The sequence below is a fragment of the Myotis davidii genome, unplaced genomic scaffold (assembly GCF_000327345.1).
Source record: "Myotis davidii unplaced genomic scaffold, ASM32734v1 scaffold78, whole genome shotgun sequence".
In the NCBI taxonomy this organism is placed as follows: Eukaryota; Metazoa; Chordata; class Mammalia; order Chiroptera; family Vespertilionidae; genus Myotis; species Myotis davidii.
Window position 1 is genome coordinate 859,974 of NW_006290305.1, and position 18,662 is coordinate 878,635.

General features: G+C 44.4%; 1 protein-coding gene and 1 long non-coding RNA gene across 2 annotated transcripts in view; one reads left to right on the forward strand and one right to left on the reverse strand.

The window, feature by feature from the left end:
* Positions 1–17,728, reverse strand: part of PODXL2 (podocalyxin like 2) — a 26,101-nt gene extending 8,373 nt beyond the window's left edge. The window contains exons 1-4 of the mRNA XM_015563602.1: positions 17,725–17,728; positions 14,823–15,101; positions 3,301–4,082; positions 2,473–2,547 (exon numbers count right to left, since the gene is read on the reverse strand). Coding sequence (XP_015419088.1) covers positions 2,473–2,547; positions 3,301–4,082; positions 14,823–15,101; positions 17,725–17,728 — 1,140 coding nt within the window. The remainder of the gene's footprint in view (positions 1–2,472; positions 2,548–3,300; positions 4,083–14,822; positions 15,102–17,724) is intronic.
* On the forward strand, positions 5,507–9,701 carry LOC107183000. Its single transcript, XR_001513778.1, has 3 exons — positions 5,507–5,636; positions 8,799–8,867; positions 9,473–9,701. It is a non-coding gene; the product is annotated as an uncharacterized LOC107183000 (long non-coding RNA).
* Positions 17,729–18,662: the final 934 nt, after the last annotated feature.

Genomic DNA, 18,662 nt, shown 5'->3' on the forward strand with positions numbered 1-18,662 from the left:
AGAAACATCAATGGGGAGAATCATTGGTTGGCTGCCTCTTGAGGCCCCACTGGGGATCAAGACCAAAACCCAAGCATATGCCTTGACTGGGAATTGAACCATGGTCTCCTGGTTCATAAGTCGATGCTCAACCACTGAACCACACCAATTCTCTTCATCATTGATGTTTCTATCTCTCTCTCCCTCTCCCTTCTTCTCTGAAATTTAAAAAAAAAATTATTAAAAAAATAATAAAAGACAAGGTAGATGGGAAAATAAGGCCCTAAACCTCTAAGAAGAATGAGAGAGAAATGGGAATTTGGCAATATCTAACAAACTGCATATGGAATCTCATTTCTAAGAATTTACTCTGAATATACATTCCAACCACGCAAAAAACACACACACATACACACACATTATTCACTGCAACATTGGAAGTAATTGCAGAATATTGCCCATACCAAGGAAATTTGATCAATAAACTGTGGTATACAAACATAATGGAGTTATTATTCAGTTGTAAAAAATGATTAAGAATGGTCTCTATAAACAATAAGTGCTGGTGAGGATGTGGAGAAAAAGCAACCCTAGTCCACTGTTGGTGGAAATGCAGACTGGAGCAGCCACTATGGAAAACAAGTGTGGAGTCTCCTCAAAAAATTAAAAATGGAATTGCCATTTGACCCAGTGATCCCACTTAGGATATATTCCTAAGAATCCCAAAACACAAATCAGGAAGAACATATGCACCCCTATGTTCATAGCAATGCTATTTACAATAGATAAGAACTGGAAACAGCCCAAGTGCCTATCATTAGATGAATGGATAAAAAAAGATGTGGTACATGTACACAATAAAATACTATGCAGCCTGTAAAAAAGAAGAATCTACTACTCTTTGAGACAGCATGGAGAAACCTAGAGATGATTTTGCTAAGTGAAATAAACCAGACAGAGAAATACAAATATCACATGATCTCACTTATATGTGGAATCTAATGAACACAATAAAAAGGACTAGAGACTTGAAATCATAGAACAGACTGGCGAATCTCAGAGGGAAGGGAGAAGGAGAAGCTGGAAGAGTTTAATCAAAGAATTTATATGCATATATGCATTGCCCATGGACACAGATAGTGGGGCAGGAACCAGGAAGTAGGGGGCAAGGGGAAAAAAAGGAGGAAACATCTGTAATACTCTCAATAATCAAGACTTTGCCCTAGCTGGTTTGGCTCAGTGGATAGAGCCTCGGCCTGTGGACAGAAAGGTCCCGAGTTCAATTCCAGTGAAGGGCACATGCCCAGGTTGTGGGCTCAATCCCCAGTAGGGGGCGTGCAGAAGGGAACCGATCAATGATTCTCATCATTGATATTTCTATCTCTCTCTCCCTCTCCCTTCCTCTCTGAAATCAATAAAAATATAATTTAAAAAAATAAATATTTTTTAAAAAGAATGATCTCTCTAATGGACATAAAGTGGTTTCCAGATTATATTGTTAAAGGGGAAAAAATGCAAGAGTATTGCTAAGGACTAGCGGTGTCACCCTCAAATTCATATGTTGAAGTCCTAACTTCCAGTATGTCCTAATGTGGCTATATTTGGAGACAGGTCCTTTAAAGAGGTAACTAAGTTAAAATGAGGTCATTAGGGAGGGCCTTAATCCAATGACTGGTGTTCTTACAAGAGAGAAGATGAGGACACAGATATGAACGGGGGGGCACCATGTGAGGACACTGGGAGAAGACAGTCATCTACAAGCCAAGGAGAGAGGGCTCAGGAGACACCAGGCACAACTATGAAAGGGGGCTCACACTGTAAACAAGCGAGTAAAATATATGCATGCACATATGTTTCTAATACTAAGACGCCCAGCCTTCTCCCCACTCTGGTTCCCAGAACACTGGCAACCAGCCCCTTATACTCCCAGTAGAAAAGAAGTCCCCTTTTCAAAGGATCTAATCACCTAGGAGGAAGGATCTAATGATGTTGAGATTAGAAATTTTCAAAAGAAATGACCCGGTCAGACCACCCTCCTGAGAAGCCATAGTTAAGAAACTCCATCACCACGCCCAAAGCTTCCAGCCAGCTTCCTGGTGGCAAACACCGCCAGACATTTGAAGAGAGTATGCATGTGGAAAACTGAGACTGAAACAGAGAAATCAGGAAAGCAACTTATACAGGAAGAAAAGATTTTAAAAAATGATTCCATATCCTCAGAGAAATAAGATATTGCATGCATGAGCAAAACTATTCCTTTAAATTAAAATCGGAGGGGGCAAGAACAAAAGAGCCCTTAGAAATCTGAAAACATGAAAGCACTGTTTTCTTGGATGTTGGTTCATCCCCTGGGTGAAGCTAGCCCGCCTCTGACTTAAGAGCTAAGCCTTCTACCCCATCCACTGCCCATTCCCCAGTGCCTGCCCACTGCCTCCGCTCTGCCCGCCTGCCTCCAATCTCAGCCTGCGGTCCTCAGCCTAGCTTAGCACTCACACAGTCTATGTTCTCTGTCATGTTCAGAATGATGTAATTTTTCCCAGCCAGATTGCTCCAGTCTTTGCAGACCACCTGTACAATGAAACAGAAAGAAGTGTAACAGTTAGAAAGGTATAAGGAAAGGCATCCAGAGAAAGCCTGGGTAAAAACTCTGAGAAGCTGGGAGATGAAGGCCAGGTAAAGGTCTGTGATAGCCAGGTGGGAGCTGACAGCCTCTGCAAGGTGACATGCCCAGGATCCAACCCAAGTTCACAAACCCATATTTGCTTCAGGGAGCAAGTGAGAGGAGGAAGCCAGGAGTGACACAAAGGAAGAGGAATCTGTGCCCAAGGGGCCAGACTACAGAGAGCTTGCCCCAGCTAGGAACAAACTTTGTTTTTAATGCTCTGTAGGCCAGATGCATAGGCTAAAAACTCAGGACCCCTTTCCTTTCCTTCTGGTGTTGGAGGGTGTGCACGCAGGGCAGGGATGATGAGGGGAGGAGCAGAGGGTGACTGTGCATGTGATGGTGGGTATGGAAATGGCTGGAGAGAATGCAGGTCAAGCACAAGCTCTCTCCACTGTCATAAGCAGTGTGGAAGCCAAGAGTAGCAGCAGTAGCACCTGAACAAGTAAAAACCAGGCCAAGGCAGCAGACTCTTCCAAAGCTTCCACTTTGCACTTAAGTGTGGTGCGGATACCCACTGTTGAACCATGAGGTGTGCACCCCCAGCAGTTCTGCTGAGACTCTGCCTGGTGTCAAGGCCCTCCATGCTCAGCCTGGCAGACCTCCCACCGCAGTGCAGCCCCAGAGTAGCCAGTGGCCTGCCTGTACCTCCACGTTACCTGCGTAGAATCCCAGGGGATTCTGGATTGAGCTTCAGCAGCCTGCCTTTCCTGGGGCTGCTGGCTGAGGTCTTCTTGTCCCAAGGTAGCAGAGGACGGTGTCAGTTCCATGTCTTGGGAGGCCAGGGGGACAGTGGCTGAGGCTCCAGGGTAAAGGGGGTCTTCATCTGGGGTCTCCACCCCACTTGGGGCTTCTGCTTGAGGGAATGAGGCCAAGGACAGCACCTCCCCTTGCTTGCCAGCCAACACAGTTATTCCCATGGTAGCCTCCTCAGTTGCCTCCTGCGGAGCCTCAAAATCTACCTCACGCCCTGCAGCTGGCAGCGTTGTGTCCCCTGCCTCCTGGCTGGTGAAGTCCTGACCCCCTAGGGTCACTGTACTTGGGGTGACTGAGGGTGGTGACAGGCTTGGCTCAATGCTGCTCCCTACCTCCACACCTGAGGAGGCCTGGTCCCCAGAATCTTCATGCTTGTGTTTGGGGGCCAGAGGAGTCTGGCTGCTGCTGGTGGGAGAAAAGTCGTGGACCTGAGTTTGGGCTTCTTCTTGGGCTCTGTTCACAGGCAGTTCTTCCTTCTCCTCCTCCTCTTCTTCTTTCTCTATATCCTCCTTCTCCTCCTCTTTCTCCTCGTCCTCTTCCTCTTCCTCCTCTCCAGGAGCCATATGCCAAGGTGGCTCTACCAGGTTCATCTTAGGCAAGGGAGGGGGGAGGCTCGACGCCTCTTGGCCCTGGCTGCTGTCTTCTATAGGACCTGCCTTCTCAGTCAAGTCTGGGAAACCATAATCTAAGGACAGAGATGGAAAATTCATTCACTGGTTTTATTATTCATTGATTTGTTCAGTATTTGCTGAGCAGATGATATAAAAGAACCATGAGACCCTCGGGAGGACAGTGGGAGGTCGCACTATTGGTTATATCAGAAAAGACTGGGAAATATACCTGGGTAAGGGGAGGGGCAGACTGCAGGGGAAACAGAGGCCAGGCTGGCCCTCATTTCCTTCATGATAATAAAAATGACATAAATCTGACACACAAATTCCATGAATATAGAAATGTATAAAGTAGAAAGTTTATATGATTACACCCCTCAGAGATATAGCCCTTACTAACAGTTTGATGGATATCGTCTCTATTGTTTTTATAATTTGTTTGTTTTTCCTCATCTGGGGATTTCACCAAGAACACCCCATTAGAAAAGGTTCCCTGTATGAGGTGTAAGGACCCTCTGGTCACAGGAACGGATGAGACCCACAGATTATGACCACTGTTCCTAAACTGGGCTCTTATTCTATAACCCAGGCCTTGACTAGGAGATGAAAAAGATGCAAGGAGAGCTAGCGAGAGGCCAAGGGCCTCTACATCTTCTGTAAGTCCTGGGGAAAATCCAGTCAGGGCACAAACCTAGGTTGAAGGTTATTCCCAGTGGGACACATATGGAAGGACACTGATCGATGTTTCTCTCTCACATCAATATTTCTCTCTCTAAAAATCGAAGAACGTGTCTTCAGGTAAGTATTGAAAAAATATATACACTGAAGTATTTATGGGTAAAGGAATAACATATCTGCAACTTACTGTCAAATTGTTTAGAAAAATTCTATGTCTATATGTCTACATATACATATACAGAATAAAGCAATGTTAACAATAGGGGAACCTAAGTGAAAGGTATATAGGAATTATTCTTGTAAGTTTTCTGTAAATTTGAAAATTTTAGAAGAGGGAGAGGGGAGAGAGAGGAAGGGAAGGAAGGAGGAAGGGAGAGATAGAGACAGAGACAGAGACAGAGATAGAGATAGAGATATATATCATTTTAACTGGTTAGTGAATGTGCTGGAACCACCAGAAGAGAAGAGAGCAGGTCATCTTGGACTAAGAGCTCAGAACACTCCAGGAGAAAGGAACACAGTTGCCATGACAGAGAACAAGCCTGGTGGGCAGGGAAGAATGCTTGTCCCACTCAGTTGTCCAAGGCAGGGAGACCAGGCTTCCAGGGACTTGCAACACTGAGTAAGGAGCAGAAGCCTTAGCTGTCATTTTGGAGGGGAATAAAGCAGTAAATTGGCAATTGAAGAAGAGAAAAAAAGAAGTGAGGTGGATGAGGAAAAGGAGAGAGCCAGAGATACGGCGAGAAAAGAAAGGGAGAGGAGAGGAGGGCAGCAACAGGGGTAAGGAGGAGGGAGGGGGGAATGGGTCTCCTCTCCAGGTAAGGTGGGCCACTCCAAGTCCTCTAGTCTCCTCGTGCAGTGATGGGCTGTGAACTTCCTTCCTTCGGTGACACGCCAGCGCTGTGAAGCTGAAGTCCTTCTGGTGGCCATCATTGGAAACTACATCTTCTGTAAGTCCTGGGGAAAATCAGGCTCCCCATCCCAGATACAGGGTATCAGATAGGGACCCTGCAAGATCCAAGGGCCCATTGCCCTCCTCTTACAGATGAGGAAACAAGAGCTTGGAGAGTAGAGGATACTTTCTCTAAGCTTTGAAGCTAAATTTGGCACATTGTAAAGCTGTAAAACTCAGGCTCATATGTAGTCAAAGCCAGTCATTCAAGACACCTCCTACCTCCTGGTCAGACCAGCCCTAAGACTTGTCTTCAGATGCTGAGAAGAGCAAATTGACAGCAGTAACATTACCTCTCCCAGTTCATCTGCCCCTCTGGTCACAGCCAATCTCTTTAAAGCTGTGCTTGAATCACCAGATTGGGTGAAATGTGAGAGCCAAGGTCAAGCTTCAGAGATCTGCAGGCAGGGATTGGAATTCTGGGTGACTGGCCTCTAGGCGCTGCACACCCAGCCTCTGCGACAGGAGGCTAAGATGAAATGACATAATGAATGCAAAAACACCTGTCCCATGGAAGGTACTTTTTTCTCCCCAAGGCAATCTCTAAAAGTCTCACTATATGTCTTGCATTCCTCTAAGCTTTCCACACAATCCAGCTCCCAGTAGATATTATCTGTGGTCAACCTGTTATTATAATGGGACTACGAGGGTTCTTGGGGCCTAACATTAGGAGGGATCTAGGAGGCTATCTGACTGCCTCAGCCCTCTGGCAGGTGCCTAGGAAGTCTAGAAAAGGTGGGTTCACAATCCTCTTCAAGAACACATCTTGGCCTCCTTAGAGAGGAACTGCTGTTGTTGGCTTTTTTTTCTCTCACCCTAATTTCCTTAAACCTTAAGCCCATTTCTGTTTTATCTACTAAGTGAGGATCACCTGGGAAGTATCTCCCTCAGGAGAAACACACACATACATATGTCCTAGTGGCCCTAATTTAGCCTTCTTTCCCTGGGGCTAAACAACCATCAATAATTACTCTTTATCTGCAACGCTTCCTATTAATATTTTTCTTCTCTTGTGAAAACTCTGGATTCGCCACAGTTTTAACAGTCGTTATACAAAATCAACAGAGTAGTTACAAAACTAATATATGCTGAATGAATTGTTGAAACTAAACAAGATCCACTAACTACAGCAGTGGTTCTCAACCTTCTGGCCCTTTAAATACAGTTCCTCATGTTATGACCCAACCATAAAATTATTTTCGTTGTCACTTCATAACTGTAATGTTGCTACCGTTATGAATCGTAATGTAAATATCAGATATGCAGGATGGTCTTAGGCGACCCCTGTGAAAGGGTCGTCTGACCGCCAAAGGGGTCGCGACCCGCAGGCTGAGAACCGCTGAACTAGAGGCTAACTGATGCACAATGTAAAATAAGGTTCTTGACAGAGTAACATCATTCATCACAGCACTTAAGCCGCATTCTCCCCAGCGATGTGATCGGTGGCTCAGAGGCCTATAGGGGTCACTATGATGAAGCTCCAGGTCTCTTGACAACTTGGATTCTTTTCTTTTTCCCTTTGAATCTCACTATGGTACTGGCTTTTGTTCTCTAAATCGATCATGTTGCATTTTCTCTCTCTTATATTTATTTCATCAGGTTTTTTGTTTGTTTGTTTGGGGGATTTTTTTGGTTTTTGTTTGTTTATATTTTGGTTTTTTTTGTTTGGTTTTTTAATCCAGGACATGCTTTCATTTATTTTAGAGAGCGAGGGAGGGAGAAACACCCATCCATCGGTTGCCTCCCGGACACACGAATGCACTGTATGCACCTCCACTGGGATCAAACCTAAAACCCAGACAAGTGCTCTGACCAGGAATGGAACCTACAACCTCTCTGTCCACAGGAAAACTCCCAACCAACGAAGCCACACTGGCCAGGGCTCATCACAGTTTCGAGGTCTTGTTCCCCAGTTTATCAAGGACACACTGGACTTTATTTCTTCCATCCAAGAAAGCCATATTTCATGGATGACCTTTTGTATCTGCTTAAATATTAATGAACTGATTCCTCTGTTTAAGACATGGAATTAAAACAGGCATCAGGGCCAGTGGCCTTGAAAATCACTTTAAATATCCCTTTAGATTAATGTTGAATCACTGAAAATTGTCCCCTGAGTGCAACACTCAAGCCAGTTAACCGAACGCTAATATAAAAATACTCACAAAACTCAAAATAGATTTGTATAAAACAAAGATACAAAGGAAGACGCTTTCAGTATAATTAAAAACTACCTCAACCGCAGTAGTCATGAAAGAAGCGTAAACTAAGCAAGATGATAAATTTTTTTGGCCTACCAACACACACACACACACACACACACACATGCCATTATTGAATCAGTGCTGACTTGAACAGAAATCAGTCTACATTTTTGGAGGGGAGTGGCAATATGAATGAAAAGTTTTAAAAACACACATTCTGAACCCACAATTTCACTTCTAGAAGTGCACCCTAAGGCAGTGGTCAGCAAACTGCGGCTCAGCAAACTGCGGCTCACGAGCTACATGCTGCTCTTTGGCCCCTTGAGTGTGGCTCTTCCACAAAATAATGACTTCTGCGCATGGGCCACGAAGTTTCGATTGCACTGTACATGTGCGCCCACACGTAGTATTTTGTGGAAGAGCCACACTCAAGGGGCCTAAGAGCCTCATGTGGTTCGCGAGCCACAGCTTGCCAACCACGGTCCTAAGGAAACAATTAAGGATGTTCATAACAATTTGGTTTTAAGACTTCCCATAAAAAAAAAAGAATTTCCATCATGGCACAGTTCACACAACAAAGACTGGAACCAACCAGTCTCACACAGCAGCGGGTAGACTGAGAAATGGAAGCCCATCACTCTTGAGATCAGCCTTACAGATGAGGTTGGAAAGCTGTGTTCGCTGGCTTGAAAGATGTTGGTAACTGAAACAGCAAGATCTGTACACTATAATAACAATTTTTTGTAAAAATATATTTTATGTATTTCCCATATGGGAAAAGTTCAGAAAGCTATACATGTTTACATTTGTTAATTCTGAGTGATGGGATTATAGGTGGCTTTTATTTTCTCCTTTTAAGTTGTTTGCCTTTTCTAATTTTCATATAATGATACTCATTACTAGCATAAAACAAAAATACAGATTTATTTTTATTTATTTATGTTTTTGCTGCCTAGGTGAAGTGCTTCTGCCAACTGGTCCTCCTCTTAGTAAACATGCTTGATGTATGGGAAGTGACTCAGAAGGTAAATCATTCTATAGCAAACATAATCTCAACAAGGATTCACTGTATAGAATGAATGTCTAGGTCCCATCTAGGTCCTGCTTTGATGATCTGCTTTCTATAAAATTCATTACAGGCAACAGTAATTAAAGTAGCCTCATGAATGATTTCATATAGAGAAGGAATAGCAGATCTTGAAGTAGAAATCTCAGATTTGAGGTTCAGCTCTGCCACTTATTACCTGTGTAATTTAGTGCTACTTTTACACCTCTCTAAGCCAGTTTCCTTATCTATAAAACAGCGATATTAACCATGCCTGCTTTTACAAATTTCATCTGGTTGCAATGAGGTAAAAAAACATATGTGAAAATACTTTATAAAATATAAATACTTTATGAATGTTCTTTCCTCAAATGCAATGTGGTTTATGCCCAACCATCGTTTCACCCCCCTCTTTTGGTTAATGGCACTCCAATTCTCCCCTCTTCTTAGTCCAGAAGTAGAGGGCCCCAAGACCCACTATGAGCCAGTGAGAGACCTCTGTCCCCATGGCCTTAGGACTGGTGGGAGATGGGCTCATGACTCCAACCAAACTAATGAGCTTCCCCTCTGTTATTTTTCCAAAAGTGGTGGAAAGGCAAATTCTGCTTCTGCTGGGGCTGTTACATAAAAGAAGAATGAAATTGCAGGTACTAGGGGCTCTTGAAGCCACCACACAGGAACAGCCTGCCTAAGAATGAAGCCTTAAGGGGAAGCACGGTGGAACAAGGCAGGCTCTGACTCAGGTTCAACCCCAGGACCCCACCTGCAGTTACTGAGCCAGGAAACACCTGTGTGCCTGTTTGAGTAGGCTTTCTAAAACTTGCCAAGCCCACAGAGTTATCTCTTTTCTTGTAGAACACCAATCAGCTTGTTCACTGGGGAAATTAAAACTGCTTGCAGAGAATTTTATTAAGGAGTTTAGAAAATGAAAGAAGTGGAGGGTGACATTAGGGACACCTAAGTCTTGAGATAAATAAGTAACCTGGGGATATTCGTTTTTTTTAATATATATTTTTATTTATTTTAGAGAGGAAGGAAGAGGAAGAGAGAGATAGAGACATCAATGATGATAGGGAATCATTGATTGGCTGCCTCTTGCACGCCCCACACTGGAGATCGAGCCCCAACCCCAGGCACGTGACCAGAATCAAACCCGGGAGTCCACAGGCCGAGGCTGAGCTAGCACACCCACTACTGGTGATCGAGCCAGAAATCAGGGCATGTGTCCTCATGGTAGATCGAACTGAGACCTCCTGGTTCATGGGTTGATGCTCAACCACTGAGTGACACTGGCCAGGCAAAATATCCTTAATCATTAATCATTCTGCATGAGTTAATTGATCTGGCTTTATGTTGGCTTGATGGTAAAGTGGCAAATTTACATTACATATCTTTTTCCCTACTTTGTTGAGACTGCTTTTTTCAATTGAAATGTCAGAGAATCATAATATTTTAAATCTACAAAAGATTTCAATCTATCATTCGCATGGTCTCACAGATAAAGAGACTGAAGCCAAGATTAGAAAAGGAACCTACTCGTCATCAGTCAAGCAAAAACTCCACCAGCTGTTTTTGCCATTGGACCCCTGCCCCACCCCCCAGGATCACTGCTACAGAAGGGGAAGGAAGGTACCAGTCTAGTTCTAGGCATAACAAACTAGAATGAGATGTACAATAATACAGGTAACAATAACACGTACTGGTACAGGCTCACCTTGGCAGCACATATACTAAAATTGGAAAGATACAGAGATGATTAGCATGGTCCCTGTGCAAAGATGACACACAAATTTGTGGAGCATTCTATATATATTTTTTCCAATTAAAAAAATGTACTGAAAAAAAAAATGTACTGGTTTCCTAACTAACACATCCCATCAATGTGCTCCTGTGGCAGGAACCCAGGTCCACAGGTACCACTGCTCAGGAAAAACTGATTCTAGACTCACCTCTGCTGTACACAAGTATGTGCCCTTGGGCAAAGCTCTCACTGTGGGCAAGCAGACCAATCAAAAGATGAGCAATGAGGGAGCCTGGACAAATCGCCTCTCCTCCTCCACCTGTTCTATACCTCTTGCCCATTGCCCTTGGAGGGCACTTGTGTCCCTACCTCACAGTTCTTCAGGTATGTACAGCAGAGATAAGAAAACAGACCTATGCCCTGACCTGTTTGGCTCAGTGGATGGAGCGTCGGCCTGCGGACTCAAGGGTCCCAGGTTCGATTCAGGTCAAGGGCATGTACCTTGGTTGCAGGCACATCCCCAGTAGGGGGTGTGCAGGAGGCAGCTGATTGATATTTCTCTCTCATCGATGTTTCTAACTCTCTATCCCTCTCCCTTCCTCTCTGTAAGAAGTCAATAAAAAATATTTTTTTAAAAAGAAAACAGACCTGTGTTGTGGAGCTGGTACGTTGTGGACCTGGCATGAGCAGAATGTATGCAAAGTGTCCATTACGTGGCTTGTGTTCAATGAATGACAGGCATTTTTATTATAATGACACCTAGAGAAGCGAATGGGGGGGGGAGGAGAGAGAGAGAGAGAGAGAGAGAGATGGAAGGGGGGAACAAAGCAAGGAGGGGTGTGAAGCAAATCAGAGTTCATCAAAATCAGGACCTTATGCTGTGATCCTGAGGAAGGCCTAAGTGCATAACTACTGCTTTCTCAACCAGCCTCTCTGAATGACTGCTTGTCTTAGACTGGTATCACAATAGTTTGAACAAAAGAAAAAGCCCAAAGAAAGACCAAGTACATATAATTGTCTGGTACCAGGTAAAAGTGAAATTTCTTTTCAGTGATGAGAGGATAGACTTATCAATGAATATTGCTGCAGCAATAGGTTATATACATGGGAAAAATGAATGAGATCCCTATCTCATGCCACATGCAAAAATAAATTACAGTTAGAATATTAAAAAATCAGGCCCCCAAAATATATAAGAAATAAAGGTGCATATATTTCAGGGAGGGAAATGCTTTTCTAAACATAAAGCAAAGAAAAACACATAAAAACATTTCAAAAGAAAGACTATTGCCTGGCAGGTGTGACTCAGTGGTTGAGTGTTGACCTGTGCATCAAGAGATCACTGGTTCGATTCCAGTCCTGACACATGTCTGGGTTGCAATCTTGATGCCTGGTGAGGAGTGTGCAGGAGGCAGCTGATTGATATTTTTATCTCTCTCCCTCTCAAAATCAATGAAAACATGTTTTTAAAAATTAAATGAGCCCTGGCTGGTTTGGCTCAACAGATAGAGCATCGGCCTGTGGACTGAAGAGTCCTGGGTTCGATTCCGGGCCAGGGCATGTGCCTGGGTTGCGGGCACGTCCCCAGTGGGGGGCGTGCAGGAGGCAGCTGAATCGATGTTTCTGACTCTCTGTCCCTCTCCCTTCCTCTCTGTAAAAAATCAATAAAATATATTTTAAAAAAATTAAATGAGAAAAGAAAGATTATTTGAAGCTTATAAAAATTAAATGTAGATATATAAAAAATTACTATAGTAAAGGTAATTGACAAACCAGAAAAATGTTTTCTATATATGTCAGAGAAATGATTAGTATCCTTTCTGTATGAAAACTAGAGGCTGGTGCACAAACTCGTGCATGGGTGGGGTCCCTCAGCCTGGCTGGCAATCAGGGCCAATGGGGGGTTGGGAGTCTGGCCAGCCACAGGAGGTTGGCTGTGGGAGTGCACTGACCACCAAGGGGCAATTCCTGCATTGAGTGTCTGCCCCCTGGTGGTCAGTGCGCATCATGGCAACCGGTCGACCAGTCATTCAGTTGCTTAGGCTTTTATATATATAGATGTGTACAGTGATAAACAAAGCCCCAGTAGAAAAAAATGAAAAAGTAATAATAATAATAGTTCATATTTACAGAAGACTTATAATATGCCAAGCACTGTAGTAAGCACTTTAAATGTATTATTGCATTTAAATCTTACAACCCTATGATATGCGTATTATCCCCATTTCCAGATGATAAAACAGACTTAGGTTGTTACCTCCCAAAAATCATATAGCTGTTCAATGGCAGTGCTGGAACTGTGGAATCTGCCTAACTCTAACACCTGTTCTCTTAATTACACTATGCTTCAAATTAAATAGGAGAACTATAAATGGACAGAATATGTATATATCATATATAGAGAATACATAGAATATGCATACCTATAATATGTGTGTGTGTTAATATATACACATATAAGTTAGAATTTACTAGTAATCAAAGGCCATTATAATTTTGCCTGTCAAACTGACAAAGATTTCTAAATGACAAAATTCAGTAGAGGGAAGGATTCAAAAAACTGGCATTCATTATGTCTGGTGGGTATGCAAATTTGAACCATCTTTCTAGAAGGTGATTTGGAAATATTTAACAAAAGCCGTGGAAAGATTCATATCCTTTGTGTCAGACAGATCCAGTCTCCACCCTTTCTACCCTGCCTTCACCCAGGAAGACTGACCCAGTGGATTACATCAACAGGCCATGCTTTGTTTCCTGACCTGACTCTTGGGCAGAGGAGAAAGGAGAATTATGGGCAGGAGACAGGAGGAGGGAAGTTGAGTACTTATTCTCCTGGTACCTTCCCTGTCTGGCCACCTCCCCTACCACTGTCTGTCTCTTGAAGGTTCATTTCATCATTCCCTGCTTTTGGGTATAGGGCACTGATGGCTCTGTAGCCTTGGATTCCTCTGTGGTCACCTGTTCCCTACCTATACCTTTGTAAATTCACTGCTCTATAAATAAACCCTCCTTGGATTATCTTAGTTTGATTCTGTCTTAAGTTTATGATTGGGATGCTGACTGACACACCTTTAGACCCAGAAATTTTGTTTTAGAAATTTATCTAAGCAAAGAATCAGAAAAGTACAAAAACATATGAGGCTATTTATAGCAGCATAAAAACTAAAAATAACCTAAATATTCAACAATAGAGAACTGGTTTCATACATATGATGAGCCACATGATGAAATACTATGTAGTTATTAAGAAGCAGGTTATAAAAGAATATTAATGATGCAGAAATTCATTTCTGAAATATTTTAAGTAAAGACATCATGTCCACTATGATTCCATTTTTGTACATAAAAGTGACTAGAAGGATGCACTCCAAACTATTAATAGTAATTATCTTTTAGTTGTGAGATCATATCAAGATTTTATATTTGTACTGTTTCTGTATTTTCATATTTTCTACAATTTTCATATATTGTTTTTGTAATTAGAGCTAAATTCTGTAACCCCCATGTGCATGCACTCATGCACACACACACAGATTTGACAGTCTGGCATTTAAAATGGGCTCCTGCTGGCCAAGGACACGTGCACAGCTGCTGTAGCTAGAAGCATGGAAGCTCTGTTGCATCTGTAATCAGCCATGGAACATGCATTCATGCTGAGCCCAGGTCCCACATTTCTATTGGTCATGCTCTGTAAGTCCAGAAACCAGCTCTGGTCCATGACTGAGGGCAAGACAATTAGAACACCTTGATGGGGCCAGAGAGACTTAAGGCAGGACATGGCATGTGTGGACTTCTGGGAACCTTCAACAGAGACTATACAGCACAGTACAGAAAAACAAACATTCCCAGACCTTGGGAAGACCTCAGCTTGAGTCATGACTTGACAATCTGAAGAGCTGCATGACCTTAAGCATGCTTTTAACTTTTCTAAGCTTCAGTTTTCTCACGTGTAAATGGGGGATAATATTATGAGCACAGAATACAGGCTCACTAAATAGCAGCGAATATTAAAGAGAAAAGGGCCTCCTGAGCCTATAAGACGTTCAGAATCCCAGAGACTTGGCTCTGATGCACAGAGAGAGCTGGTGGAGAGAAAGAAGGGATATGATTTGAGCAAGAAAATGGTCCTTTGGCATTTTGCCAAGAGTGGCTCCTACCCAGCTGCAATCAGCACACACTGTTAAGAAGAGCTACCTGCAGTGGGTCCCAGGTCCAGACTAGAGTCATTCAGCTCCTCCTCCTCTTCCCAGAAGTACTGTGGTGGCTGCAGAATGCGGGACTCTTCACTCTCTTCGCTGGGGAAGCCTGACCCAGGGGCTCCCAGGCCAGCTCCCAGTCCCACGGCCTCACTGGGGTCCTCTGAGTCCAGCGGCTCCAGGCCAGTGGGCAACAGGAGGTCCAGCAGGGAGGTGGAGGTGAGGCCCTCTGGGCCAGGTTCATCAGACCCGGCTGCATACGTGCCCAGGGACACCCCTGCACAAACACAAAAGCCCGATGGTTATGAGAGGCCAGAGAGGACAGGCTGCTGTGGGGTTAAGACATGTCTCCACAACAAAGAACCTGAAGGGGGGGTTGGGCTTTGGGGGACAGTCCTAAGACCCAGGGACTGCGAGGGGATTCTGAGATGCCATTCTCATTAAAAAAATTTTTAAACATATTTACTGATTTCAGAGAGGAAAGGAGAGGGAGGGAGATAGAAACATCAATGATGAGAATCATTGATCAACTGCCTCCTACATGCTCCTACTGGGGATTGAGGCCGCAACCCGGGCATGTGCCCTGACAGGTAATCAAACTGACCACCTGGTTCATAGATCGACGCTCAACCAATGAGCAACATGGCCGGGCACTTCAGCTTTTTTAGAAAAGTGCAAACTGATTTTTAAAATTCTTGGAATTTTAAAAAATATTTTATAGCCGAAACCGGTTTGACTCAGTGGATAGAGCATCGGCCTGCGGACTGAAAGGTCCCAGGTTCGATTCCGGTCAAGGGCATGTACCTGGGTTGCGGGCACATCCCCAGTAGGGGATGTGCAGGAGGCAGCTGATCGATGTTTCTCTCTCATCGATGTTTCTGGCTATCTCTCTCCCTTCCTCTCTGTAAAAAATCAATAAAATATATTTAAAAAATGTATTTTTTAATTGATTTCAGAGAGGAAGGGAGAGGGAGAGAGAGATAGAAACATCAATGATGAGAAAGAATAATTGAGCTGCTGCCTCCTACATGTCCACCACGGGGGATTGAGCCCTGACCTCCTGGTTCATAGGTCGACCCTCAACCACCGAGCCACGCCAGTCAGGCAAGAATTCTTGGAATTTTACCTTTTACAAAATAACTGGAGGATCAAACACACCTTGCCTCTTCAAAATCCAAGGACTGTCTCTCTCAGAGCTGAACTGTGGTGTGGTGGCAGAGAAGTCACTGCCCCTAGGCCTTGGGCAGGCTCTCCAGCACAGCTTGGATCTTGAGAAAACTGTGTCTGTCCTCCTGAGGAAAGTCTGACCAGCAGTCCTGTTGATTTCCCACCTCTGGGGATAATATCCTTTTAGTCAGTGAAGCTCTCTGTGCAGAGGACTATGCTCTGAGGAAGTCACTGGGTCTATTCCCTACCACTTCTATGACAGGTGATTCCTCCATTCTCTGAACCCCACTCCTTTACCAGTCAAGCAGAGAAGCCACCATCTTTCTCTACTTCTTCTCCCTTCCCCATCCTTGTCTTCCTTTCCCAATAACCTGGCAGGAATTAACAGGTATTTTGATAACCTTACTGAAAGCTGTGTGTAAAAAAAGGAACCTAGTTTTTCAATCTTTCTCCAATAAACAGTTCCATGTTCTTGAAGTTATTTTTCCCTATAATTATTTTTTAATAGACCTTGATGTTTTCAACAGCTTTGGCAATGAGTAATTATTTAGGTAATTAAGAGAGGTTACTTATTTTCAAACTTGCCCATCAAAATAGTAGCTGAGACTTATCCATTCTATGTATAACTACTTTTGCACTTAACTAATCGGCCTTAATTGAGGCCCCACCTGATTTAAAATTTCAGGATTACACTCTTTGTAATTTTTTTTCTCTAAAACCTATAATTTTCTGTTACTTCATCACTGCCAATAGAGGAAGGGAGAGAGGAAGAAGGGGCATGCCGTAGCGGTTCTCAACCTGTGGGTCGCGACCCCTGAAAATACATCCTGCATATCAGATATTTACATTACGATTCATAACAGTAGCAAAATTACAGTTATGAAGTAGCAACGAAAATAATTTTATGGCTGGGGGCCACCACAACATGAGGAACTGTATTAAAGGGTCGCGGCATTAGGAAGGTTGAGAACCACTGAGAGGATCAGCCTCAAATAATGAAAATCTGACCTGAACACACTCCGAAAAACAGACAAATGAGTGGGGGAAAAAACCCCCAAAAAACACAAGGCCTAGTAATCCCATGTCTTATCTCCCCTGCAATCTGCTCCTGATGCAGACATCCTTTTCTGATTTTCACCATCAGCTCCATCCTCTTAATCAGCAGCTCTGTAGTCCAGATCTCCCTAAGCCTTTGCCAGACACCAGTCCTGGAGCTGCCCGGCAGTATCTGTTACACAGCCCTCACACCCGTGAGTGTCAGCTATAGCAGAAACTGTCTAGCTCTGTCACCCTGCCACCTACACACTTACACTCATGTGTGTCTGTGTCAGAAAAACAACGCTACAGGGTTTTGTAGGGTTTCTACACAAAGGTGTGTAAGAAAGAGACATGCTGTTAGACGCACACGTGTAACCCATACATGGAGATAATATGTGTGTCATGAGGAATGTGTATGGGAGGGAGGAGAAGGGGAAAGAATAGAAGGGAGAAAAGTTGCCCACAGTAATCCACGGCTAGCCATGTAAGGGTCCAGGCAGTTACAGCTGGGCATGGCCAGTTCTGCTGTGGCTGTCACAAAAAGAACTAGTGAACTAATCAATTTTAATTTATTTGTTGAATCTCACCTTCTTCAAAGAGGATTTAAGATTTGCAAGGATGGAGGTAAGTGTGTGTGTGAGTGTGTCTGAAACACTTATGGACATTTTTTCTGTGCACACCACTTAGGTCCTTACCCATCCCTACTGGCCCCTGCGGAACCGGCCTTCCGGAGACATGCTCAGGATGGCTGGCCCCTCTCCCCTCCCAGGCGGTTTTCTTGGGATTCTGTCGCTATGGCCCATGGTAACGGCACATCTCATTGCCACCAGCAAGCAAAGGCTGCTCCTCCCCTCAGGAAGAGACCCTTCACTAGTCTCTCCTCCACTCACACACATCACACAACGCGCCGGCCTTGGTGGGTTAACTGTATGGGAAGTGCTTCCTAGCCAGTGTCCCATGCACCTGGCTGCCTATAAGCACGTCACACCCCTGTGTGTCCGTTGGAAATGGAGTCACTCCAGGCTATCTGATCCAGGAGCGCATATCCACATCCACATCCACGCACACACTCACCCCCCTGCTCTTCTCCACCAACACCACTTACCCATCAGACCTTAATATATGCTCATGCCATCTCTCCCCCTCGCTCTGTCAGCCACGTGGAGAGGCTGTTAGCCATGTCCTGATATGACCTGCTCTTGCAGACAGCCCTTCTCCCTACTCCTACCCCCATTCTGTGTTGGTGGCCTGTCCCATAGGCTGTCACATACTTTGTGCTCCCCCTCCCCCTCCCCCAGGCACACACCTAAACCCCCAGTCTGCCACTCGGCTGTTCTCAGACTGCCTCTTGCTCACAGGCACATCCACTGCACAGCTGCCCCCACCCCGGCCCTTTCATCGCCCACGCACATCCCAGTGCCCTTGAGTAACTGAATGGGAGCCATCTCAGAGGGGCTCTCACACCCGTGCTGTCCGCTGCGCGGGAGCTATCCAGCACTGTCACTGTCACACGCAGGGACCTGCTGCGGCCGCCGCGCCTCTTCTTTGTCGGCTCGGAATAAAGTAAGTTGCCCAGCACAGCCCGGGAGCCGCATGCACGACGACACACCCTCCTCCGGCCCAGCGCCACCCG